Below are 27501 nucleotides of genomic sequence, written 5' to 3' on the forward strand. Positions count from 1 at the left end.
CGAGCGAAGCGAGCGCGGAAATTTTTCGATATAAAAACGCAATATGATATTATGATAGACAGTTGTACATTTTTACTTTTAGTATGGAAATCAGTCACATCATTTTATCACGGAAGTTGACAGTACTGCAGCAGTAACGTTGCAACAGAGTAATGTTGCTGCAGTCGCCACCCGAATGTCACCTTTATCATACCTTATAAAGTAATTGAAAACGCGAGCGAAGCGAGCGCGAAAATTTAATCGATATAAAAACGCAATTTTAGTTGTAGTCCCAACCAGGCGCGAATCCAGGATTTCATACAGAGAAGGGATGGGACAGTTTTCTATCAGCCTAGCTTCGCATAGGGCTCGATATTTAAGGGTCTCAGCGAGGTTGTTTTCATGCATAAAATATGCAAGAAAGCAGAGAGCTTGGAATTGAATTGGCGAAGTGTGAGAAAGGCAGTAGGCCCAGCTGCGAAAGAGGAAAGCTTGGATTTGGATCCACACCCAAGTGTAATTAAGGCAGAAGATCAACTTTGCCGTAAGGCAGAAGGCCTCGCATAAGACCTAACGCCGAACCGCAAAAGAGTGGGTTGAAATCGAATCTATGCATGTAATCACGACTCTTCTACTGCTACCGATTGTTTCCCAAAGAATTACGCGCCATTATTTTTGCAAATTAGCTTTTGGACAGCTAAAAAAATCGTGTGGTAAAAACGATGTGTCTGTCCCTAATTTTAAAATTTGTTCACCTTTTTCAACCTGGCATTTTGGTGCCCTCCCTGAACGTGGTGCCGTAAGCACGTGCTTGTTTTGCTTATTGGTTACAAAGTCTTTATTAATTCAACCATTTATTAGAGGTCATCTGCTTCCAGAAATATATACAGCCTTTGATTTGTAAATCAATGTATTCTGCTTTTCCAATTAATTAAACTTATATTATTTTAACAAAGAACCAGCCGTTACACCTCGATCATCCTTCCTCTCTAGAATACCCGCCTGTTATATTTTTATTAAAAATCAATTCTTACCCACATTTTATTTGTTTTATTTTTAAAGATCGCCAGTGTTGCTAACAGACGGCCATTCTGTTGTAGGAATGTCCCCATTCCGGTTAATGCTCGGCCATTCTACACAAGGCGTATGGCCTCATACAATTATTTTATATCTCTTAATAATCAAGAATTTATTTACAATAAACACATTAACAAAACTAGTATTCCAAAATGTAACTTTAATCTTATACAATACATCATTAATCAATCAAATCAAAAAAATCAAAGCATTTATTTTCAGGCTGCTAAGGCCCACAGATACATACCTTACAAACTAACATATATGTATATACAATTATAAAAAAGTTAAATACTAAAAAATCATTTTCGTGACGCAGTTTTCTGTTGCGGCGTCACTTGCTCTGGTGTAGGATTCGGCAGATTCCCACGGAACCGCCGAAATATCACACCCTTCGGCCAGAAGTCCGTGTTCGCGATGGCTTCCAGCAGCGGCCGCGGCACGCGCACCACAAACGAGCGGAAGTGCACGTAATGACGCGATCGCAGCTGGAACACTTTCAACTCGTAACGGGTGTTCTTGCGCAGATATTCCACCACATCGTCAGCCGTGGCGGAAACATGCAGGCGCGATACGTATAGCGCCGTATTCGGCGTGGCAGCCCTCAGTCCAGATGCAATATCTGGCTCCGCTGTGCCACACTGGCTCTTGCGAGGCGCCTTGCGCGGCCGCCTCTCCTTCGACGCCTGCGTGAATCCTTTTTCGGCAGGCTTTAATAAGCATATAAAAAACTAAAATGAAATAAAACTTTCTATGGCAATGTATCACTTTGATATAACATAACGTTCATTATGCAAGCAATTATTTCAGAAATTGCACTCATCATCGTCGATTTAATCACACAATTCTTCAGCGTAGACGTCGCTTCTTTGCAAGTGTGCACGTCACCGTCGACGAGATCAAGCACTCCTTCTTATGTGTACACGTCACCGTAGATGAGATCACACACTCCTTATGTGTACACGTCACCGTAGACGAGATCACACACTCCTTCTTATGTGTACACGTCACCGTAGACGAGATCACACACTCCTTATCTCATGTGTATCCGTCACCGTAGACAAGATCACACATACCTTCTTTGTTTTTAATGTGTATCCGTCACCGTAGACAAGATTACACATACCTTCTTTTTTTTTTTAATGTGTGTCCGTCACCGTAGACAAGATCACACATACCTTCTTTGTTTTTAATGTGTATCCGTCACCGTAGACAAGATTACACATACCTTCTTTTTTTAAATGTGTGTCTGTCACCGTAGACAAGATCACACATACCTTCTTTTTTTTTAATGTGTATCCGTCACCGTAGACAAGATCACACATTCCTTCTTACTCACGTCACCGTAGACGAGATCACACATTCCGTCTTATGTGTACACGTCGCCGTAGACGTGAGGACACACTCCAAACACTGAAAATAAACTCATGTCAGTTACAACTGGTAATACAATTAGTAGCAGACTACTAACAATTTCCTTTTCGTCACTTCTCCACTCAACAGTAAATAATCATTTCATACCGAACAATAAAATGAGGATAAGGTTATGATTCCACATTTAGCGTCAAACCTCCACTTTAATCTGCCTCACCAAACCTTTTTCATTTTCATTTTTAAATGTTGCGGCATTGAAACAACTAGCATTTACTGCATAACAATTACAATTTATAGAATACCATAAAAACTCAGTCCCATTACTGTGTTTTTCCTCACAAGCCTCATAACAATTTACCTCAATTTTTAACACTCAAATAGAGAAATATTGTTGTTCATGGTGATCGGAATATAGACACTCCAAAAGACAATTCATCTACAAAGGAGCTATCAAGTATAATGAGAAGTTTTAACATGGCAATGCACACAAAAGCACCAACCAGGATCCATGCATTAATGTGTGCGTAATGCTAACTGACACCCACCAACTTGAATTATCAGATTATGACCTGTCACCTCAAACATCAATGAAATCAAGACTGGCACGACCCGGATTGAACCGAAAAGGATTTATTGTTGATTCAACATTCGAAAGCTTCATGATAGCATAAAGGCTCCGAGGGTCTCTTCTTTTGTGAAGCTATTAGCTCGAACAACGCTCAGGAAGCGTTTAATTATCCTGTGTCTTATTCAGACTTTTTCCGATCTGTGTTTTCCCATCATTATCATCATCATCATCATCGACAAAAGGGAACCAAGAGGTTATCTGCCAAACAATAAACTCTTCAAAAATATGACAAGATATTAAAAAAATGTATACACAAATTGCAATAGCAAATATATATGTATCTTCTAACAATAATACACAAATGTAAAGCAACCTGGAATGTCATATACCCACGCAGATACCAAATTTAGATCAGACAACAGATATAATTACTTTAATTAAAAATGAATTATAAGATCTACCAATAATAATTAGTAAGATACAGGTAATGTACTATCCTACATTAATAATTTTATCGATTAAGTAATTTCAATGAGTTGACAAACAAACTAAATGTTGAGAATAGTCCACAATACGATTCTCTTAATGCCAACAGTAGTTGAGTAATAGTAAAACCTTTGGTACTGACGATATTTCAACCGAACCAGTGAAGTCAGGCAGGTTATTTTTAAGCAGACCTCTTGCTCATGTACATTTATCCTTCAGTCAAGGCCCCCTCCCAGAACAGCTTAAAGCTTCGTTTGACGATCTTAAAGTAACGATCCCAACAATTACAGATCGCAGTTTTACAGTGTAATTACAGCACAACAGTGATTGTCCCAATAATATCAAAATTAATAGAAAAAGCTTTTTATTAACAAAAGACAATAATAACCTCCTTACTAAACATGACATTTCACACCCTGACCAATTTGGGTTCCGTAAAGGACCAAATCCAGAATTGGCTTGTTTTGAATGTGTCAAATTTGTGACTCAAAACTTCAATAAGTCACCGATTATGGAAATTTTCCTCGACATGACAAAAGTATCTGACTCAACTGATCATGCCGAGCATCTCAATAAATTATATGCTAATGAAACTTAGAGGCCAGGCAAATGATTGACTTAAATCTTACCTAGCCAACAGAATGCAGTGCAAGGAAATCAGCAAACTTGTTAGAACTAACAACCAAATTAATCACTGATCACCTCTTTGATAGTTTCTAAAGTAGGTGCTACACTTATTTATTACTTAAGGGGGGAAGGGGATTTTTTTCATTAATGATATTCAGATGGCGATACAACTATAATTTCAGCCAGTGGTCAAGATCAAAGTATGTATAAAACAGATATTTATAATGCCCCATCTGATACTAAATATTGGATAGGAAATTAATAAGCTTCTCATTAAGCTCAGAAAACACAACCCATGCAATTCACCCATATGGAACAATACCTCGACAGCCCAACACTCGTATAAATGACTATGCATTTCATAAAACAGGTAACATAAATTAAGTTCTTTGGTTTAAATTTCAATTCATTTTTAAATTGGAAGGACCATAACCACTCTGTCACAATGTTCAAGACTTGACCATTTCGTCTTGGCCTGCAAAACTACGACTATCTGCTTCCTACGAAGCAGTCCCCATGGCCCATCACGGCCACGTCTCATCATACTTTAGCAAATGCTCCTATGGGGATCAGTTGTAAACCACTATTTAAATATTACTGTAAATCTGGCTTGTATGTATGTATATACTCAAAATCTGTAATTTTCAAAAATCATATCCAAAATATTTTCAAGACCTTAAAATGATATGTGCTCCGTCAACCCAAGAGCACAATATCTCACACCATCCACGCTGCATGACAGAGATGCAGAAAAAATGCTTATAAAAGATATACAATAACCATACCCGTTCACACAATCACCCGGGGCCATAAGTTTAACAAACTTCTATTGGACTGGCCTCCAGATCACTGCTTTTATAATACTCGCAACATTACCTACTGATTATGTTGCTCATAAGGAGCGAACCAACTTTTTTTTTTTTTACTATTTGTAGGTACTCGCTGTGTGATAACTAAATGTTACTTTGTTTTAATTCCTGCTGTCTATGATACACCTTGGTGGTATAGTTATTAAGTATACCTATTCTTTAATGCTCATTTATGTTTGCCATTTTGGCTCATGTACCTCGTAGTTTTATAAATGTAACTATGTTAATTTCTTATTAACGGTGTACTGCATGCCGCCTATAAACAGCTGAAGAAGGTGAAACGATTACACACTTAACCCAAGACACTTATTGTACCCTTTTTCTGCTAATAAATCATTTCTATTTGTACTCTCTTTTACTACTACGTTCGAACGTCTCATTTAACCTGTCAGCGTCATTTCGATAGTATGATGGGAAGATCATGAGTATTTTATTTTCCATTTTTGTATTATCGTTCGTAAGGCTACCCTGTGACAGCTTGAAGCGAAATCCAATGGAGAAATAAAAAGAAACATTATAGTGCTCATCAGCGTCATCAGCAGACTTATGATATCGGAACCAATCATACCGTCAATAACTAGATACATACATGTACCATTAACAAAACTTTACAGGACCTGATACTGGACCATACTGGGCATATCTATCCAAAAAAATAACAGTCTTCTAATTGTGGTCCACCGCATGTAATTTCCGAAAATCAAATTACATTCGTGAAGTTCAGTTTTAATTACTTATGGTGCTAACATTCGTTCAAAATTGAGTAAAGCTATGCATTTTTATTCAGTATTTACGTCCTAATTTACATGGCGCTATAGGTTCAGCTTGTAAGTTAGTCTCTAATAACATATAAGGTGTTACTAAGGTACTGGACTGGACAGCGCTCGTCCGCGACTACGTGACCCACAACCGCGACTAACAACTTCTCTATTCAACTGCAAGTGACACAAAGGAGCCAAGCAACGATTGCAATACAAGGAGCTACAAAAGACTTTTTATCGCCCGCTCAAAAGCCAAAGTGCAAATTGCAGCCGCCTACAACTCACATAGAGCCACAACACCAGCTGCCCAACACGCATTATACGAGTAGCAGCAAAACAGCTACTGTAAGTTAAAGCTATAGCTGAACCTCTTAACCAGTTTTATGTCACCTCAGCCTGGCTAAGCTAAGACTATGCAACCATTTTACAGCCATTCTATCTCTAAAGGTTATAAAGTAGGTGCTGAGTGTCGCCTAATTGTCTGCTGGGTTTGTATTTACACATTTGATCCTCAAAACAAACCTGATCGACTGATACATTAATTAAAAATTGTCATCCCCATTACTAAATTATTCATTGAAATATCAGCTTTATTGTGCAGACAAACGATGCAAGTTGTAATGACCTTACTGTATAAGATGTAAATTGTAACGTTAGTCTACCATACATTTCTATATTGATCAAGCTCACCGATCGCTGCATCACGGAAAACCCAAATAATGCTGATCCTCATTCACGTGTAATGGCCGTATATCACATGGGGTCAATTAACATTGGACCGGGCGTGAAGGCGAAAACAAGCGTTTCGTAAATTGCTAATATCTTGTAGTCTGCACTTGATATTTAGTGGGTAGTTTTCTTTTTAGCTTACTCGTAAATAATCTTACTAAAATCACTGAATGATATAAACAATCTATAATAGTCTATATACCTATCTTAAAACTTAGTCGTGTTTGTTATATTACAACACATAACTCGAGAACAGCTGACCCATTTTCATGGTTTTACTGTTTGATTTGTCTCCATCGGAATATCAGATAAACTATTTAAACAGTTAGAAATATTAGAACAAATTAAATTATTTTTCTGAAAATATTTTAATTTGTTTTTATGTAGGCCTTGGTAACTTTCTCAGTATCTGACATTTATTTCAGTTAATACCTATTAAAATAGATGTAAACAAAATTATAAAAGTAATTCATTGCCATAAAATTGCTCCTAGGTTAGTCCGACACGAAATTGTAGAAAATGATTGAGGGCGCCACTGCGCTTTAACAGACAACACATGATGCAACACGGGTCCATCCATCTCCTTTTGCCGCATAAGTTCGTCCTTCTCGTTGTTTGACGTTGACATATATAACTTTACATCGTAATTCAAACATGTACAATAGATAAATTTGATCATAAAATCACGTATTTCATTAATAATTGTACATCATCTCTGCGTGATTTATCAATATAAAATTATTTATTAAGAAATACTTTTCCAAAAACATCTTGAATTCAGATCACAATCCATCAACATGCAATTTCGGGCCAATCGCCTTTAAAACATGTTTAATGTTATCTTCCGAGTTTAATTACATTTTGTTTTCTTGAATTTGATGCTTACTATTTCTTTTCTTCATTTAATTAACTAAGTTGACACAGAAATATTTTAAAATAAAAATAATTATTTACACTGTTAGTCGGTCGGTGCGAAGTTTGCCGGGTCAGCATATAAAAGCCGAAACTAAGTTCACCTGAAAGGTAGGACGAACAGTCGAACACGACATTCACTGACAACGACATACGAAGTCGCCGGGTCAGCTAGTTAAATCATATCATAAGTACCACTTTATGGCTGATAAAAGAAACACTTACCCATAACACCATCATCATTATAAAATGAATACTTACTTTTAATAAACACAGGATAACCAAGGGGGAACCTTAAATGATTTTATAATAACATATAATTATGTGCCTACACCTATTGCGTAATGTACCAGTTATCTGTTTAAGGGAAGAAATCCCAAATTATTTGAGACCATTTTACATAAGTATTTACTGGATAAGAGTTACCGTTCACTGCAAGAGTTTTTTTTTTTTTGGTGATCCTCCCGGAATAAATAGTACTTGAAACTGCATAATACTATTATTAACTCTTTTTTTTTATACATAGTTTATTAAAATGTCTGTACAGTGTAGTTTATAAGGTTAATACTTAATACTTATGTATAAGTATGTAAAAGACAAATTGATGTGCCCTTACGGGGTACTTAAAAGTCATATATTGGCAATAAAGATGTTTGAAGTTGAAGTTAATCGCTTATCAAAATCGTCAATTCGTAAAATAGGTAACAAATATTAATCAGAAAAACCTTTATTCCTTTATTTTTGTAATCTCAATACTTGTACCCTGTACAATGATTGTATATATTTTTTTTTATAATTTACTGGCACTACTTACATATGCCACTAATATTGTATTAGTGTATAGTTATTTTACACTACTCCAATATTATTTAATACAAGTGATATTCCAAATTGTAGGCGTGTAGTTGTTAAAATTTGTATGTTATCAAAATTAACACATACCTGAGGTTCTCTAAACGTTCTTACCACTTCGGATATATTAGAGGTCATCTGCTTCCAGAAATATATACAGCCTTTGATTTGTAAATCAATGTATTCTGCTTTTCCAATTAATTAAACTTATATTATTTTAACAAAGAACCAGCCGTTACACCTCGATCATCCTTCCTCTCTAGAATACCCGCCTGTTATATTTTTATTAAAAATCAATTCTTACCCACATTTTATTTGTTTTATTTTTAAAGATCGCCAGTGTTGCTAACACATTAAAGTCGACGAGTACAAAAAACTTTAAGCTAGCTCTCAATTTAACATTTTTTTTAATTTGACCTTACAATTACTCGTAAGTAGGTAAGACCGTTAAATATTTAAAATGATTATCTTATCAGAAAATTATCACCAATTACTCTAAGAAAACTACTACTCTAAGTAATCCGGCACTGTTAACAATGTATTTTTTATGTGAAACGTGAGTGAAATCTCTTTAAAAAATCCGTAGGGGTCGGATTAAAAACTGTAATTAAGTCCGACTCACGCTTGACTGTACATTTCTAATAGGTTTTCCTGTCATCTATAAGTATAGACCTATTTTATGTATTTTTTTCAAAATTTTAGACCTAGTAGTTTCGGAGATAAGGGGGGGGGGGAATGGTCATTTTTTGCCTATTTTCTTGAATAACTTCTAAAATTTTATTTACATCAACAGTCAAGTTAAAAGTACCTAATCTGTTTTCGTGTATTAATAAATACCCTGAAGCCTTTTTTCAAAGTTTTTTATGTTCGCAACATACTTAGACGGTATTTATGCCCCTCCCCCCCTGATATTGACGTAGATATTTCTGGTTAAGAATTACAAATGGCGCTTCAAAATGGATGCAAAAAAGTTCCACGAGAGGGCTCTCTTTGTCCTATATATTAATTATATTATACATACTACTCTTTGCTCAAATCTGTCAGTTAAGGGCTCCACAGACCTTGCAATAACTCCACGTGATTTTTGATCCATTGCCATAAAATATTGCCATTGACATAAAATAGTAGCGTGTCCAGCCAAGTTCAAAGAAAAAGGAACTGGCGACGCAGCAACCGTGTGTAATATTACACGAACCATTTCGAGCTACTGTTGACCCCTTCACAACTTGAAACCTACTTTACCTACACAAATGAAATTTGGCACATGTTTGTCCAAAATACAAAATTTCATAAACGTAGCTCATACAGCTATTGATAAATTAACGTTTAAAAACCGGCATTTTTGTGACTGACTGACATATAGATCAAAAACCTAACCCACTTCCAGATGACCTAGAAACTTGAAATTTGGCATCTAGGTAGATTCTTCTTCTTCTTCCTGGCGTTATCCCGGCATTTTGCATCTAGGTAGACTATTAGGTGTTTATAGAGGGAAAAATCTGAAAACTGAAAATTATTGATATTCCGATGGAAAAAATAATGAATACTTATAGACCAAGAACCTAACCCATTTCTAGATGACTTAGAAACTTGATATTTGGCATCAAGGTAGATTATTAGGTGTATATAAAGGGAAAAACCTAAAGACTGGAAATTATTGATATTTCGATGGAAAAAAAATAATTAATACTTATAGACCAAAAACATAACCCACTTCTAGATGGAAAATTTGGTTTTTTGTTAAAAACCGGCCAAGTGCGAGTCGGACTCGCAAACGAAAGGTTCCGTACCATTATCTATAAAAACGGTCACCCATCCAAGTACTGACCCCGCCCGACGTTGCTTAACTTCGGTCAAAAATCACGTTTGTTTTATGGGAGCCCCACTTAAATCTTTATTTTATTCTGTTTTTAGTATTTGTTGTTACAGCGGCAATAGAAATACATCATCTGTGAAAATTTCAACTGTCTAGCTATCACGGTTCGTGAGATACAGCCTGGTGACAGACAGACGGACGGACGGACGGACGGACGGATGGACGGACGGACAGCGGAATCTTAGTAATAGGGTCCCGTTTTACCCTTTGGGTACGGAACCCTAATATAAACTAGCCAAGACAAATCCTTTATAATTTCAGGATTTTCTACACAGCACGGAACTTGGCACCCGTATAGATCTTAATTCTTTTGTCGGCGAGTCAACAACGACACATATTCTTAATATTGAACTTGGCTCTTATTTAACATTTATGTTTTTGTTGGGATTATTTTAGACGCCTATCTATTAATTCAAGTTCCCTATATTATTTCTTGGGTGGCTTGATTTTGCTGCCAGTTTTTCAATAATATGATGATTATATTTGTGGCTTATATTTTATTGGCGCTAAAATATGAATGCACAGCCAAATTATATTATTATATGTCCAATGAATTTTCCTGTTTAATATTTTAACTGCCCGAATAATAATAAGCCATTTATTTAATTTAATTCAGAAAAATAAGAATTATATCATACATATTTGTTTACGACATTTACTTTTGTCTGATAGTAAACAACAGTTGCCACGTAACAACATTATCAATGCTACTTTAAAGATTAAAGATTTAAATCATAATCACGGCCTCGTGTATAATGTCAATAAAAGTCAGTGCATGGTTTTGAAGGTGAGAAACAAGTGCCTGCCTGATGTCCCACCGATCAAACTAAATGGCACACCGCTAAAATTGGGGAACGCAGAGCATTGTCTGTACGGGCTAATATGATCGCACGCAGGTCTAAACATTGTTCCGCTGAAGTCAAGGTCACCCTGTTTAGGGCATATTGTACAGCCTTCTATACCAGCAGCCTGTGGTGTGATTATACCCAGAAACAGTACAATGCTCTGCGAGTCCAATATAACGATGCGTTCAGAGTGCTGATGGGGTTGCCTCGATACTGCAGCGCATCAGGGATGTTCGCGACAGCCCGGGTAGATTGCTTCTATGCAACCATGCGCAAGCGCTGCGCATCCCTGGTGCGCCGTGTTAGGGGCAGCTCCAACAGCATCCTGAAAATGATTGCGAGCAGGTTTGACTGCGCATATGTGAATCATTGTTGCATGGCCCAGCATAATAATAAGGTTGTGTATGACATTTATTATTGATTAAAGTATTTGGATTAATTGTATGGTTTAATGAGAATGGGGCTAATAGTGTAAATAATAGTAAGTAATAATTTGTATTTTATTTTCAATTGAAGTTCTATTTTATCTTATGTAATTTTAATGTAGTTATGTTGATATGGACTTTGTCTGAATACCGATACCGGTATACCGGTATACGTAAGCTCTCCGATTACGCATAGGTTGTTACGCATCTCAAGGTCACGTTAAGCAGGCCACTGACGAGCCTTCCAAATGGATGCCGTTACAATGGATTCATCCAAATGGACGGCATGCTAATATTAAACATTGTACGTTTTTGACATTCTGGGATGTATAGCAGTAAAACAACCGTGTATTGCTGTAGCTGATTTAATACTGGACAAGGTTCCGGCGCAAGCGCATTAGTCTATGCATCTATCTATACATACGATGTAGGTACATGTATACACTTCATCCCTCACACACTAGTCTTGAACCCTGTCAACAATTAAAATAATAATTAAAACTTATTTTATTAACAATCATCTAATCTTATAATCTACTGGTTGTCTCGGGCGCAACTGGTGCCGTGGCACGGGCTGCGCGGCCGCCGGCGGCTGCACAGCCGCAGGCGCTACCGGTTCCGGTTCCGGCGCCTGCGCCTGCGCGCCGTCCGCGGCGGCTTCCGCCGGCGCTTGGGCCGTGGCCTCTCGCTCGCCGACGTCGCCGTCGCAGTCTGTCCACACCTCCTCCTCACCCTGGACTACATTCCTATTTCCTTCGCAACCATTCGATTCAGGGGTAGGTAGTAAGGCTACCTGGGGCTCGGTTGTAATTGGTGGAGAAGGAAACGTTGGTCCCCGGGCCGTGGACCCCGAATCCATCGGCGGTAATTTACATCTAATATTGCCTTTGTACTTAATTAATTGATCCGTATGTCTTATACAATAAGACTCAAAATCGAACATGTACACTTTAAACATTCTATTACCTACTTTACTCTTAATAATACCATGTTCCCAAGTTTCATTTCTCGCACTGTACCACCGGGCTAAAACAACGTCGCCAATCTCGAAACTTCTGCGATGAGTCGGAGGCTCAGAACAATTTTGTTTTACGGGTGGCAAAATTAAATCAAGTCTCGTTCTTAATTTCCTTCCGAACATAAGCTTGGCCGGTGTTTCGCCCGTGGTGCAGTGAACAGTGTTTCTATACTCAAATAAATAGCCCAATAACTTTTCGTGTACTAATTCTAATTTCAAATTTTCCTTTAAAATACATTTTAGCATTTTTTTGCAAATTTTTACTGAACACTCGGCCATTCCGTTACTAATCGGGTGATAAACAGGTGACGTAATATACTGAATATTGTTACTGGAACAAAACGTTACAAATTCTTTACAATTTATTTTAGCATCATTATCTGAAACCAATGCATGTGGTAACCCAAAAATAGCAAATAAACGCTTGAGTTTGGAAACTAATTCTTTCGTTGTCGTACCATTATTCATATAGATACATTCCAGCCATTTACTGTATGCGTCCACGACTACGAGATATACCCTTTGCCCTATTGACATGTAGTCTATGTGAATACGATGGTAGGGCCCGGGCGGCCTAGGCCAGGGCGCCGGTGCCTCTCTCGGCGGCGCTGACCTCAGCGCGGTGCATGTGACGCAGGACGCGGCCCAACGCTCGATATCGGCATCGATTCCTGGCCACCACATCCGAGCACGCGCATTGAATTTCATTTTTATTATGCCTAAATGTGAAGTATGCAATTGGAGTAACATCTTTTGTCTTAGCGTACTAGGAATTACGACCCTATGCCCGCGCAGTAAGGTCCCATTTTCAATCTGCAAGTCAGCCTTACATTGAAAATAAGGTTTTATTGATTCACAACTTACCTTACGTGGCCAACCTTTATAAACATAATTTATCACTGTTTTTAAAACAGGGTCTGTTTCTGTCGCCTGCTTGATATCACTTGCGGTGACCGCCGGTAAAACCGAATCTAAGAATTTTAATGAACTGAATTTATCGAATTCCTTATCCGTAGCGGTTACCGTTTCCGCTAACGGAGCTCGAGAGAAATAGTCTGCTACTACATTACTTTTACCAGTCGTATACTGTACAATGTAATTATATGCTGATAATATGATTGCATACCTTTGAAGTCGAAGCGCCGTGGTCACTGATATACCTGTATTGTTATTAAAAATGGAAACCAATGGTCGGTGATCCGTCTTAAGGATAAAAGGTTCGCTACGGCCGTAAAGATATTGGTGGAACTTTTTTACACCAAATATCAGGCTCGTAGCTTCCTTTTGTATCTGACTGTAGTTACGTTCACTTGCCGTCAGTGACCGTGACGCAAAGGCCAAAGGTCGCTCGAAGCCCGCTCGGTCCTTCAAAGAAAGTACAGCTCCAAGACCCGCGGGTCCCGCGTCACATGCCAGCGTCAGCTGTGCCGAGGGCTCAAAGTGCGCCAGCGTCCGTTCGGAGGCCAACTCCTGCTTTACCCGCTGCATGGCTCTGCGCTGTGGCTCGGCCCACTGCCACGCCACGCCCGCTCGCGTCAACTCGTGTAGGGGACTCATAATGCTAGAAGCGTTAGGAATGAAATTCCTGTAGTAGTTCACTACACCTATAAAACTTTGGAGCTCAGTTATGTTTTTTGGTTCTGGCGCGTTGATAATAGCCCTAACCTTATCAGGGCACGTATGCAGCCCATCCTTATTTATCACGTACCCTAAATACGTAACACTCTGTTTGAAAAATTCACATTTTTCCTGTTGTAGTCTAAGTCCCGCGTCATTTAGCCTAGTTAAAACTTCGCGTAACCTGCTGATGTGAATTGTTTTATTAGGACCGGTTATGCATATATCGTCAAGCCAACAACTTATACCTTCGATTCCAGAAAGAAGTGTTTCCATTGATTTCTGGAAAATAGCTGGTGCAGGTGCTAAGCCATAAACTAATCGAGTGTATTTAAAAAGACCCTTAGACGTATTTATGGTTGTAAGTTCTTGCGACGAGTCACATAGCAAAAATTGATTATACGCATTTTTTAAATCGATTTTACTGTAACATTCCCCCCCTCCTATCTTGGCAAATACCTCCTCAATTCGGGGTAATGGATATTTGTCGATTATTAAATCTTTATTTAATGTGACTGAATAATCGCCGGCTATCCTGACTTTGCCGTTTTCTTTTAAAACAGGAACTATAGGGGTCGCGTATAGCGAATGATTAACTGGTACTAAAATACCTAATTTTTCCAAACGGTTTAATTCATCTTCTACCTTGTCTTTTAAGGCAAAGGGTACTGAACGGGGCTTAAAAAATTTCGGAATTGCATTGTCTTTCAATTTTAATGTTACTTTAAATTTATTAAAGGACCCGAGCTCATCACGCCACAAGTCAGGGTATTGTTCCAGTAACTTGTTTACGTCATCGTCGTTACAGTTATTTATTTTATTTATTTTTGTACGTAATTCTAGATCAAACGCAGTCATAAAGTCTCGCCCCAGAAGGCCTGGCCCGTCGTTTTTTAATATGTATATATTAATGCGTTCAACTCGATCGTTATAATTAACATCTATAGTAAATCCACCCAGCGGAGAGATTTTATGGCCATCGTATAGACACAATTTAATGTTACACTCTTCCAAATTATATTTAGAAAAAAATTTCTTGTACATTTTGTGTGACATCACAGTCACACCCGATCCGCAATCTAATTCCATAACTACGGGAACACCTCCTAATGTTACATTTAATTCAATTGGTTTGGTGTTTACGTACCTTAAATTATACATATTGCATTCGTCGCAACAGTGTTGCTCGACCGCGTTACCGTCACACTCCATGTTATTGAGGCGTGTATTTTTGCACACTTTCTTCAAGTGTCCCACGACTCCACACTTTTGACAACGATAGGTCTTGTAACGACACCGGTCACCCTCGTGACTCTTCATGCCGCATACGGAGCACCGGGAAGCCGCTCGCTGATTGTCGCGGCCCGCCGCCGGAGCCCGCGCTCCGCCGCCGCGCCGCGCTCCGCCGCTGCCGCCTGCCGCGTACCGCCCCTCGCTGCTCGCTCGAAACAGGGGTTCCTCCTTGACGGTGCTGGTACCGGCCATAACAGCCTTTGCTTCCTTAGCAGATTCTGCTTTCTCCGCTATTTCCAAGGCCTCTCCAATTTTAATTGACGACGCATCTTGCTCGAATAATTTGTCCCGTTCAGAGCCTGAACCCAGGCCTAGGACAAAACGATCTGCTAGAATCGTTTCTAAGGCGGTCCCGAACTCACAGTAGCTAGCTAGACCTCTCAATCGTGCCGCCCAATCTCCTAAAGTTTCGCCTACGTTCCTTGTCGCTCCATAAAAACGTGCCTTATCTGCATATGTGCACTTCTTTTGTTTAAAATGGTCGTCCAGGTATTTAATCAGCTGGTCATAAGTAAGCCCATCCAATTCCGTAGGATAAGCAAGATTCCGCAACAAACGGTATGACTCATCTGTGAGATGAGTTATAAGAATTCCACTTCTATTTTCATCCTTCACATTATTTATTTTAATAAATTGTGTCAATCGTCCTTTAAATAACCGCCACTCACAGGTCTTATGGTCAAAATCGGTCAAATTACCCAAAAACGACATAACTATTATTTTTTTTACACACGCGCGGTAGGTATATAAAGATCCTCGTACGACACTGGGATGTATAGCAGTAAAACAACCGTGTATTGCTGTAGCTGATTTAATACTGGACAAGGTTCCGGCGCAAGCGCATTAGTCTATGCATCTATCTATACATACGATGTAGGTACATGTATACACTTCACATTCACGGATCGTTTTTGGATTGCAGCCACGCTATTTGGACTGTCGAAAGGCTCGTCAGTGGCCATCACCTATTCTGGGGAGATGTCTACAGACACGCTTGCGAGTTGCGAACAGCCAACCTATGGGAATTCGTATGCTTATTTTAAGACTATGAACTAAACTCTAAGTACTAGAAATAAAGTAGAATTTTACTAATGCTGTAATTAAGTAAGGCTTATTACTAATCGGGCAACTAAAATATGAAACAGGAATTTTCATTGGGTATATAATAATATAATTTGGCTGTGCATTAATATTTTAGTGCCAATAAATTTATATTAGCCTCAAATATAAGCATCATATTATTATTGAAAAACTGGCAGCAAAATCTAGCCACCCAACATAATACCCCATTTTTACTTTACATTGTCAAATTTTCTAATGCACGAAAAGCTCAAATTTATTTATCAGTGGTCATTTTATAGTTATAGTCGAAATTCCTAATTGTGAAACTACTAATGGCCATTACGTCTTTCAATTTTTAGGGTTCCGTAGCCAAATGGCAAAAAAACGAAACCCTTATAGATTCGTCATGTCTGTCTATCTGTCTATCTGTCCGTCCGTATGTCACAGCCACTTTTTTCCGAAACTATAAAAACTATACTGTTGAAACTTGGTAAGTAGATGTATTCTGTGAACCGCATTAAGATATTCACACAAAAATAGAAAAAAAAACAATAAATTTTGGGAGTTCCCCATACTTAAAACTGAAACTTAAAAATTGTTTTTCATCAAACCCATACGGGTGGGGTATCTATGGATAATTGGATAGGTCTTCAAAAATGATATTGAGGTTTCGAATATCATTTTTTCTACACTGAATAGTTTGCGCAAGAGACACTTCCAAAGAGGTAAAATATGTCCCCCCCCCCCTGTAACTTGTAAAATAAGAGAATGATAAAACTAAAAAAAATATATGATGTACATTACCATGCAAACTTCCACCGAAAATATGATGACCACATTGTATGTATAGAGCGAAAGTACTTCACCTGACACAATACGATTAGTAGCGTTATTTAAGTATAATGTTGGGAACGAGATTTTAAACTATGAAACATAAAATTCATTAAAATTTAAAATAATTAACTACATATCGACGCCGGAAAGCAAACACGCAGTAACCCACACAAGGTCAAATTTTTTTTTATTGTATTTTTGGAATCTCCAATTTTTTCTGCGTCGATAATTAATCCACGTGCCAATACAATGAAAAATGGGGAAAATAGGAACACAAAATTTTCTCGTTTTTCTTGAAATGTATTCAGCAAACACGCAGTAAATAGCAAAAAAAACTCAATTATTTAAATCATTGTATTTACAGCATTTTGAAATCCATATAATTTATACTTTTGTCATTTACAACCTCCGTTGGTCTGATGCAAGTGTAAGTTACTACGTGTTTGCCGCTCATGAATGTGAATGTCTTGCAGTTACGCTATTTGGTGGGAAATAATGTTAAGTCGAGTAGGTAGTTTAACACAAATTCACACACTATTAAAATATGAGAGACATGTATTTTACTACGTTTACAAGGATCAAGTGAAACTAGGTACCACATAATAATTACTTCACTGTTGTAGGGCGTAAGGTTTAAACTTCTGCGCCTTATTTCGTTTTAACGCGGCTATCGCGACCAGTACATCTCCCATTACGTTATGCCTTTTCCAAAGTGGACTTCTTAATTTTGAGTTGGTTTTACAATAACATTATAAGATTTAATTATGTTCTTGAAAATTAAATAAAAGTTATGTGTTTTGTTTGGTCTTAAGAATGCTTATATTGATTTTAATAGTTCAAATCATCATAATAGATGTGTTATTTTCGTTTATGAATCCCGAAAACATCTTCACATTTTATAAGCATTTGAAATGTCGTGCAATTTACTTTAAGATACCATTAAAGTCATTTTTAAGGGTGTGGTAAAATGTTTGGCAATAGTTACATTTAATGCATTCTAAATTGCTTACAAAAAGTTAAAAATACTGTTACAGCATTTTGTTCAGCCTAAATTTCTAAACCACAACGTTTAAAACTTTATTACGGATATCTTTTGTCATATTTAGCTGGATTACTGCGTTTTTGCTGTCCATACAATTTTTAAGGAAATGCTATCCCATACATTTGGTACTGGCGTTTACTACGAGTTTGCGCACTGTGTAAAAAAGATCAAAACGTAGTAACCCACAAATTATGGTCTTGTAACAACTTGCGGTTAAATTTATTTAAATGGATTTGAAGTCCAAAAGATTTTGAATGTTGTATCCAATTTTGAGTTAGTTATGTTAAACAACGTAGATATTTTTTTTTTTAAAACTCGAAAAGGTTTTCGTCTCTGGTGAACAATTTGGTTTTTGTGGGTTACTACGTGTTTGCTTTCGAGCGTCGATATACATTATTTACAATTTTGCGACAATATCCTTAAAAATTTATGGTGGCGGTATAACGAACGGCCGCTGCTCGACTGTCTCGAGTACGTATTGTTGTGAATACTTAGATGTTTATGGAAAACAAATTTACAGACCTGGTACTCCAGAGAGTCCAGAGGCACGAAGTGGCGGGTACCGGCTGAGCTCCTTCCTTATTACACCTAAAACAACATTAAAATATTACTTATGTATTTCGTTAGCATGACCAATAATTTCTATGATTTCTCATAACGCTATTTGGGTTCATCCATAAATTACGTCACACGAACTTAATTGTTTTTATTAATCCCACACTTTTGCCCCCCTGGTGGTGGTAGGTAATACGAGTTAAGTATTATTATTTTAACAAAAAAAAGCAATATTAGAAATTTGATAACACGTAACAGATTAAAACTAATACATTTAATGCATTCTAAATTGCTTACAAAAAGTTAAAAATACTGTTACAGCATTTTGTTCAGCCTAAATTTCTAAACCACAACGTTTAAGACTTTATTACGGATATCTTTTGTCATATTTAGCTGGATTACTGCGTTTTTGCTGTCCATACAATTTTTAAGGAAATGCTATCCCATACATTTGGTACTGGCGTTTACTACGAGTTTGCGCACTGTGTAAAAAAGATCAAAACGTAGTAACCCACAAAATATGGTCTTGTAACAACTTGCGGTTAAATTTATTTAAATGGATTTGAAGTCCAAAAGATTTTGAATGTTGTATCCAATTTTGAGTTAGTTATGTTCATAAACAACGTAGATATTTTTTTTTTTTTTCAAAACTTGAAAAGGTTTTCGTCTCTGGTGAACAATTTGGTTTTTGTGGGTTACTACGTGTTTGCTTTCGAGCGTCGATATACATTATTTACAATTTTGCGACAATATCCTTAAAAATTTATGGTGGCGGTATAACGAACGGCCGCTGCTCGACTATCTCGAGTACGTATTGTTGTGAATACTTAGATGTTTATGGAAAACAAATTTACAGACCTGGTACTCCAGAGAGTCCAGAGGCACGAAGTGGCGGGTACCGGCTGAGCTCCTTCCTTATTACACCTAAAACAACATTAAAATATTACTTATATATTTCGTTAGCATGACCAATAATTTCTATGATTTCTCATAACGCTACTTGAGTTCATCCATAAATTACGTCACACGAAATTAATTGTTTTTATTAATCCCACACTTTTGCCCCCTGGTGGTGGTAGGTAATACGAGTTAAGTATTATTATTTTAACAAAAAAAAAGCAATATTAGAAATTTTATAACACGTAACAGATTAAAACTTTCTTGGGACATATCTTTATAAATAAACGCGAGCGGCTTTGACGGAAAAACCAAAAGAAATTATGCTCAATCGAATGAGCGAAAAAAAATAACACTTTTGAATCGACAACTTATATCCGCAAAATTCGTATTGTCGCGTATTTTGCATTTAAAAGTGAAAAAATTTCGACAAACAATGCAAAAGTTCAATTTGTTGGTTGACATTTGACAGCTATGCGTTGCGTTTAGAATCTGCAAACATGCCTACAAGTTAGGTTGGTTGTTTTTTTTCTAAAAGCAAGACGACTGTTACTGTTTATTTCATGACTTTCCGGTATGTATAACGTTTATTATTTGCATTAAGTTTCGTTGCATATGGATTACGCTTTTAACGTAACAAAATTTGCAATACATTGCATCTTAGAAAAAACTTTAAAGTGTAATAAAAATCAAAACAGGAGTCATTTTTAAAAGTTGCTGAACAAATGTCGGTCAGTTTGAGGAGTACAGCTTACAGTTTAATTTATTGCTCCTGTTACAGAAAACACACTGTATACACCGGTATAATTATTATACTCGATGTCTACCGGTCTGTTTCTGGTCAAGACCAGCTAACAATCAACTGTGCCAAGTTTCAGCGCATAGTCTCAAAGTGCAAGGTACCCATACAACGGTGTGCAGTAACAAACCAGCTAAGGCGCGAAGATTTGAAATCCCTAAGAAAATTTTAATTTCGCGTCTTCTTCTGCTATCAAATTGGGTGTGTTTCAGTATAATAGCCCTATATAATTGGCCTATTATTGTATTAAATTTAACGCGCACGCAAATACGGAAAGCCTGCAATTACATAAAATTTACTTTCTTATTTACAGCACTCTTGCCCAGATTAAAGCTGATAATTAGTTCGAATCTAGTCTTTCATATTTTTTACGTTCACTGGTACATATGTCTTGACCGAGTAAATAGTAAATATACTAAATACTTTTTTAAATATTCGCGCTCGGGGCGATGGAAGTTTCATCGTTCCGTCGCCCCGCTCCATGCAACGACCAATCGCGTTAGCTCGCTGGCTCGTGCGCGGCAACTTTAAAGCAACGATAACGTTTTTGCTGGTTTTTTGTGTTACGAATCATATTTCAAGGCGATTTTTACAGTACTCGACGAATGAGAACTCATAATGAAAATCCCATATGATATTGATCTATTACCATTTTTAACCATGAAATTAATGCACAACCCCATAAAACCCATCATACGGTATTATTTAGTGAACGATTAAATTGCAACGCTTGTACTTATGATAATTTGGAAATAATGAGAGAACAATTAGCCTATTACCATTTTTGAGGACGGAAATATACTGAATTTAATAATAACCGTAGGTTACTTACTTTAAATGTAGGATGCATAATTATTTTTTGTGTGATTCATGCTTAATGTCATAAAGCAAATATTTCTCTATGAGTATAAATTTAAACATATAGATAAAGATAAAAAATAGTTTATTCAAGTAGGCATATTACAATGCGCTTATGAACGTCAAATAAACCTTTACCGGCTCCAACCGTACACCTCTCCCCCGAGAAGATTTAAATCCCCCCTCAATTGAAGGAAGGTATCCCAATATGGGACCGGCAACAAACTCGGCAGGACACATCTTTTCAAAACATTATTACATCTTATAATTAACATGCATTACGAGTAATTAAGAAAAATACAATTTAAATTACTATAGAATTCATGCAATTATACTCAGTGAGTACATAACTTTATACAAATACGTAGCTCTTTCAGAAAACATATCAAATTCTTACAAAAGGAAAAGAAAATAAAATCAATAAAAGAAATGAGAATACATATTATATGAATCTGACTGATTGTTATGAGATGTTTTCATACAATTTGATGTGCTTTCTTACCTGAGCTGAGTCACCTTTAACTCTACACATTATACAATGCTTTTAATTGCTACTTGTCGTTATTACAGTTTCTGGTTTGGACCATGCATGTTTGTCTGTCAAGTAGTCCTCGACTCTGTAATAAGCCTTCAACATCAATGACTATTTTAAGTAATTCTTAAGAGCTGGAAAGGGTAATCTTAAAGCATCCCCAGTTAACTTGTTATAAAAATGAATGCATTGCCCAACGAATGACTTCTGTACTTTACGAACACGAAACTTTCTGATAGCAAGCTTGTTTTTATTTCTAGTATTATAGTTATGGACATCAGAATTCTTAGTGAAGGAGTCTAGATTCTTAACAACATAAATAATACTATCATATATGTATTGGGAAGCTACAGTTAAAATATTAATTTCATTAAAAAGTTCTCTTAATGATTCACGCACCCTTAAATCATATATAGAACGAACGGCTCTCTTTTGTAAGACAAATATAGTCTGTATGTCAGCTGCTTTGCTCCAAACCAGAATACCATATGACATTACACTATGTAAATAACTATAATAAACAAGGCGAGCTGTTTCAACATTAGTCAATTGTCTAATTCTCCTCACAGCGTAAGCGGCCGAACTTAATTTGTTTGCTAGTGTTCTTATATGAGGACTCCATTGTAGATTTTTGTCCAATGTTAAACCAAGAAACAGTGCTTTATCTACCGTCTCTAAGCATTCATTATTCAAAAGTATCTTAGTATCGACTGGTTTAACATTCGGCAAAGAAAATCTAATGCATTTAGTTTTCTTAGCATTAAGAAGCAAATTGTTCATAGTAAACCAGTTAAGTACATTAACGAGTGTGCTGTTAATTACACTGTAATCGGTAGATTTCCGATCAACCTTAAAAAGTAATGATGTGTCATCAGCAAGAAGAACAATTTCACAAAGATTTTCTACTACACATGGCAAATCATTTATATAAATCAAAAACAGGAATGGACCCAAAATAGAACCTTGTGGCACTCCTAATTGGACTACAGTACCGCTAGACTAGGGTTTCCATACGTCCCGGTACGCCAGGACATGTCCCGGTTTGAAGCATGGTGTCCCGGTGTCCCGGCCGATAAGCAAATTGTCCCGGTTTTAAATATCATAGTAACTAGTTACTTAGTAGGGGGCTGGACTTGGTAAATATACATATCCAACAGTCCAACAATAAACATGACTAGTCTAACTAGCTAGGCTAATCGTATGTGGATAAAATGATGTAAGCGCTGACACTTGTCCGTTCACTTTTTACGAATTTACGTTAACAGTGTCAACAGATTTAGTCTACTCGAGAAACTGAAAACGGTGAAATATAGAGATACTACTCCTAAAAATACGTGTGATACCTCATTAGATTCGTAATGTTGTCTATAGAAAAATGTATTGGATGCGTTTATTAGCACACAAAAAATATCAAAGTTATTAAACAAAAAAAGGGGGAAAAAGTAGATATTTCTTGTTTCCCCAATATCTCAAAAAGTATTCATATTTAAGAAACCAAATTAATATTATAAAAGTGGAGGATATTTCCTATAAAAAAGTCTATACTTGCAGAACTCTATCTCCATTATTTATACTTTTTATTGAACGCTGAACACAGACCTCCGCGCCTCATTTTCAGGAAACACGCGCGTCGTGAAAAAGCGCGTACGTAACATTAAATATCATTTTAAAGGTATTAAATATTCATTAAAAATTTTGAAAAAAAAATATGGTGTATTTTAAACATGTCACAAAATGTACTACTTGTAGAAATTTATCTTAAAGTTCTTTTTTTAACAAGTTAGGCAATTGTTAAGTAATAAAATTTTCTCGTACTTCCTTCTTTATTGAAAACTAAACAAAATTGGTTAAATAACTATCATATTTTTTTTTACTTTCTAAAGCCCTTCTCCCGTAATAAGATCAAAATAAATTTTAGAATAACATTGAAAATCAACAAAAAACGAAAAATCAAGGTAAAATATAAAAAAATGCAATGCATTTTCCGCTTTGTAGCGAAAAGCGACTACAAACAGAGAACCCGACTGGCGGGTTGCTGGCATTTAATGACTTTGTTAAAAGTTGTTTTGTGTTTAGGCAAGGGCTTTTAAGGCGACGGTAGCGGTGGGTAAAATTTCAGATTCTGTCAATTTACCCCATTTCACACACAAGCGCACTTCACGCACACTACCTCACTTTACTGGGACAGGTCAGTGACCCATCATGTTTTTTTAAGATTGGACTTTTAGTTTAGTATTGACCACTAGCCTCCTTTGAGGGTAAAAGCGTTCCATTTAAAGATGAAAGAGAAACAATGCATTTAATCTTGCTTTCCTTGTCTGTTCATGTCACACGTGACGTAGGTACCTATAATTCATTTGATTGTTGACTGTTTTACTACCTAATATTGCTTTGTCGAGATACGCGTTTTGTACAATTAAAGCGAATAAAACAAGATGTCATTAAGTCAGATGTAAAATGTTATTTACTACTCTATACGGTTTTTCATAAGGTGCAATATCCATTCAATGGGAATTTAAATAAATAAAGTTTCGGCAGGGTGGCAATTCCATTTTGGCGGATAAAGCGAAACAGAGTAGTTCTATCGAACCTGCTTACAAATTTTCACGAGAATCAGTTGAGAAATGTGATCTGCAAAGGAGAACATACAAAAGCATTTTTGCCCAAGCTGAAACCGAGACCTTTGCTAACGCTCGGCCGATGATGGTTTAGGTACACCTATAAAAAATGATTGTCCCTGCTGTAATTTTAATATCTTTATATTTCAACCGGTATAGTTCTACCTTCAAAAATAATCAGTATCGCTAAACAATAGCGGTACCTTACTACTTATACGTTCACGAAATCGGTATCTGCATAACTTGATTGTTAGTAAACTAACCTGGAAAATAATCTCAAAATCACCGAAACATTTATGTACAGTCACCTGCAATAATATGTTACGTCATTAGCGCCAACTTTGCCTCCAGGGAAACATTGCCCAAAACGGCAATTTTAAACAAATTCGTTAATGTAGAAAAATTGATAATAGTTATGGCCACCCTGCTGTTTTTAGTAGAAAATAGGTTATATTTCTGACCAAAATTGTGCATAACTGATATACCAAACTTGTGCATAACTTGATTTGGGAATTTTGAGCGAGTTGTTTAATATAGGGTATATTTCGGCGGGCAAAAAATTTATAAATAATGAATGCAAGTAGAAAAAATTGAGAACCCTTTGACAGATATTTCCGGGTTTGAGTTATAACACATGAAGCATAGATTATGTCTATTCAGATTTAAACTAAAAAGGCCTAAATACACAAAAGTTTTAGCGGTGGGCAAAGTAATCCGGTAATTTGGCATCCATACCAACATTGCCCACCACCAAAAACGGATTAGGGTTGTCACTTTCATCTAATTTACCCAACTTCTCAAGTAAAAGAAGGTTATGTTTGTACACTAAAATAAGTTTATAAATATATACTGTATTTAATTTGTCTTATTATCCTTTATTTCGATGTTTTATCCCGTTAACGAATGAAAAACACAACAAAAATTATATTTTTGGCCATTAAACTATTGTAACAGATTTTCTCAAAAGTGACAACCCTAGCCTTTGTAAAATGCTTAGGCGAGCCTTATTTGGAAATGGGCAAAAATGGGTAGACAACATTGCCCAGCAAATTTATTTAAAAGTTTTACACTTATCGCTAAGTTAGGTATAGGGAATGGTAGGATTGCCCAAAACCTTTAAGTGATCCTTAGACATCATCATCATACGAGCTGTATTTGAATACCAAATTGACGTGGGCAATGTTGGCGAAAACCCCGGATATCTTTGCCCGCCCTCTAAAACGCAAAAAATGGGTAAAAACACGATAAAAAATGTTTTCTTCAAAACTGATGCGTTTGATCACAATGGCCGAGCTGAGCAAAAAAAAGTCATAAATATGATGTGATATTTATTGAGAAATTCGTTTTTAAAAAAAAAGCGGGCAAAGTTGGTGATAATGACGGTACCTACTCTTCGAAGGCCGCAAAAATATGTGACATGTTCTTATGGTTCTACAAATAAGATCGTGTCAGATATTTTTGCGGCCTTCATTGTGTAACATAAATTGCAGGTGACTGTACATTTGGAATAATTATTTTATTTAGTTTCAACGAAAGTTTCAAGTTTAGTACGAAAATCCTTCAGATATGCAATATGCACAAAACGTAGACCTAATCGAAATAAAACATTGCTTTTTATAGTAAATTTATAAAACATTCGATACATAGGTATACAAACCAATAACCAGTCCACAGCGCTAATTGGCCTGTAAGCTTCATCTCGGTCTCCAAAGCCGCAAAAACTCGCTAGTACTTAGTGCTGGTCTAGCCGTTATTTTTTCTTGAAGATTTTTAGAGAACAGCACGTACACGCATTATACATATAGACGGAACGAACGGCATAATCATAATAATTTATTCGCAATCCATGGTATTACAGATCTAGGTACAAGACTTTCAGGTATTACTTATACGAATTACATAACTCTACCTGTTAATAGGCAATATTTTAAGATAAAAGTTCTATAATATAATACAAGATTACAATTGTCATCAAAATTAATTGACGTACAGAAGTCAAATACGTTTTTAAAATGACGCAAAATGATACCAGCATAATAAAAATTGATCCCAATGAGTAAAGATGAGTCTTTAAACTTTTTTCATTTTAAGCGAGTTTTGAAGGAACATAATACTTAAATTCGACTGTAATCGTATTGTTTTAAGATAGTTTACTGCGGTTTTCAACCATTATGACCCGTAAATAAAAGCAAATCAAATTTAAATGAGACGCGAGCTGATATTTATGTACCCTATTTTTTGAAATACAATTTATCTACCGGTATGCTTTCTCGTGTGCGTATATGATTTAATGTCAATATAATTGTCAAAAGCAAGAAAATCAAGCTGTCATTTTCATTTGAAGAAGTACACGTGTGCTCCGGTGTAGCCCCAACGGGCATCTGACTTGAAGAAGAATTTTGAGTGATGTCGTCAATGTATGGAAATTGTTCGAAAGTTTACATTTGAGATTGATTTCTCTGTTGTCTTTGTGAGTAAAAATATAAATCGATAATAAGTTGGTAGCTGAATTATCTAGCTTTCAAAATCATACAATAATTCAATTACTGTCAAAGACAAAATTGTTTTGCTTCTGTCTCCATATTTTGATTTTTTGATACTTTTAGTGTCGATTTGTAGAGAATAACAGCAAATTAAAAATATAATGGCATGAAGAGTCGGTACACGGTTTCTTCATGAAAAAATTTACGTGTAATTTAATGCAATTACTAAACATTTATTGACAAATTATGGTTACAAAGTGAGGTCTAAATCGAAAACGTCATATACCGGGCCCTTAAGTTACCTATTGTTGTAATAAAAGTTCATTTTTTTTTCTACATTTACTACTTTTTAGGGTTTCGTAGTCACCTAGAAACCCTTATAGTTTCGCCATGTCTGTCTGTCTGTCTGTCCGAGGCTTTGCTCCGTGGTCGTTAGTGCTAGAACGCTGCAATTTGGATACATAATTCATGCATTGTTACAGAACGGTAAAAGAAAAACTATAAAAAATATTT

General features: G+C 36.4%; 1 protein-coding gene and 1 long non-coding RNA gene across 5 annotated transcripts in view; one reads left to right on the forward strand and one right to left on the reverse strand.

Annotated features, from left to right (window-relative positions):
• LOC134805683 (uncharacterized) overlaps positions 1-27501 on the forward strand; it is a 515707-nt gene that overhangs the window by 173848 nt on the left and 314358 nt on the right. The window lies entirely within an intron of this gene.
• On the reverse strand, positions 14213-16026 carry LOC134805674 (uncharacterized). Its single transcript, XM_063778936.1, has 2 exons — positions 15283-16026; positions 14213-14554 (listed from the first exon to the last, which is right to left on the reverse strand). The coding sequence occupies exons 1-2, from the start codon at positions 16017-16019 to the stop codon at positions 14518-14520; spliced, it is 774 nt and encodes a 257-aa protein (XP_063635006.1). The 5' UTR covers positions 16020-16026; the 3' UTR covers positions 14213-14517.

The sequence above is a fragment of the Cydia splendana genome, unplaced genomic scaffold, assembly GCF_910591565.1.
Source record: "Cydia splendana unplaced genomic scaffold, ilCydSple1.2 scaffold_48_ctg1, whole genome shotgun sequence".
Taxonomy (NCBI): domain Eukaryota; kingdom Metazoa; phylum Arthropoda; class Insecta; order Lepidoptera; family Tortricidae; genus Cydia; species Cydia splendana.

Coding starts and splice junctions, on each gene's coding strand:
- LOC134805674 (XM_063778936.1), bottom strand. CDS start 16,019: ATGTCGTTTTTGGGTAATTTGACCGATTTTGACCATAAGACCTGTGAG. Junction 14,555..15,282: donor AAGACCTATCGTTGTCAAAA/GTGTGGAGTCGT, acceptor AAAACGGCAAAG/TCAGGATAGCCGGCGATTAT.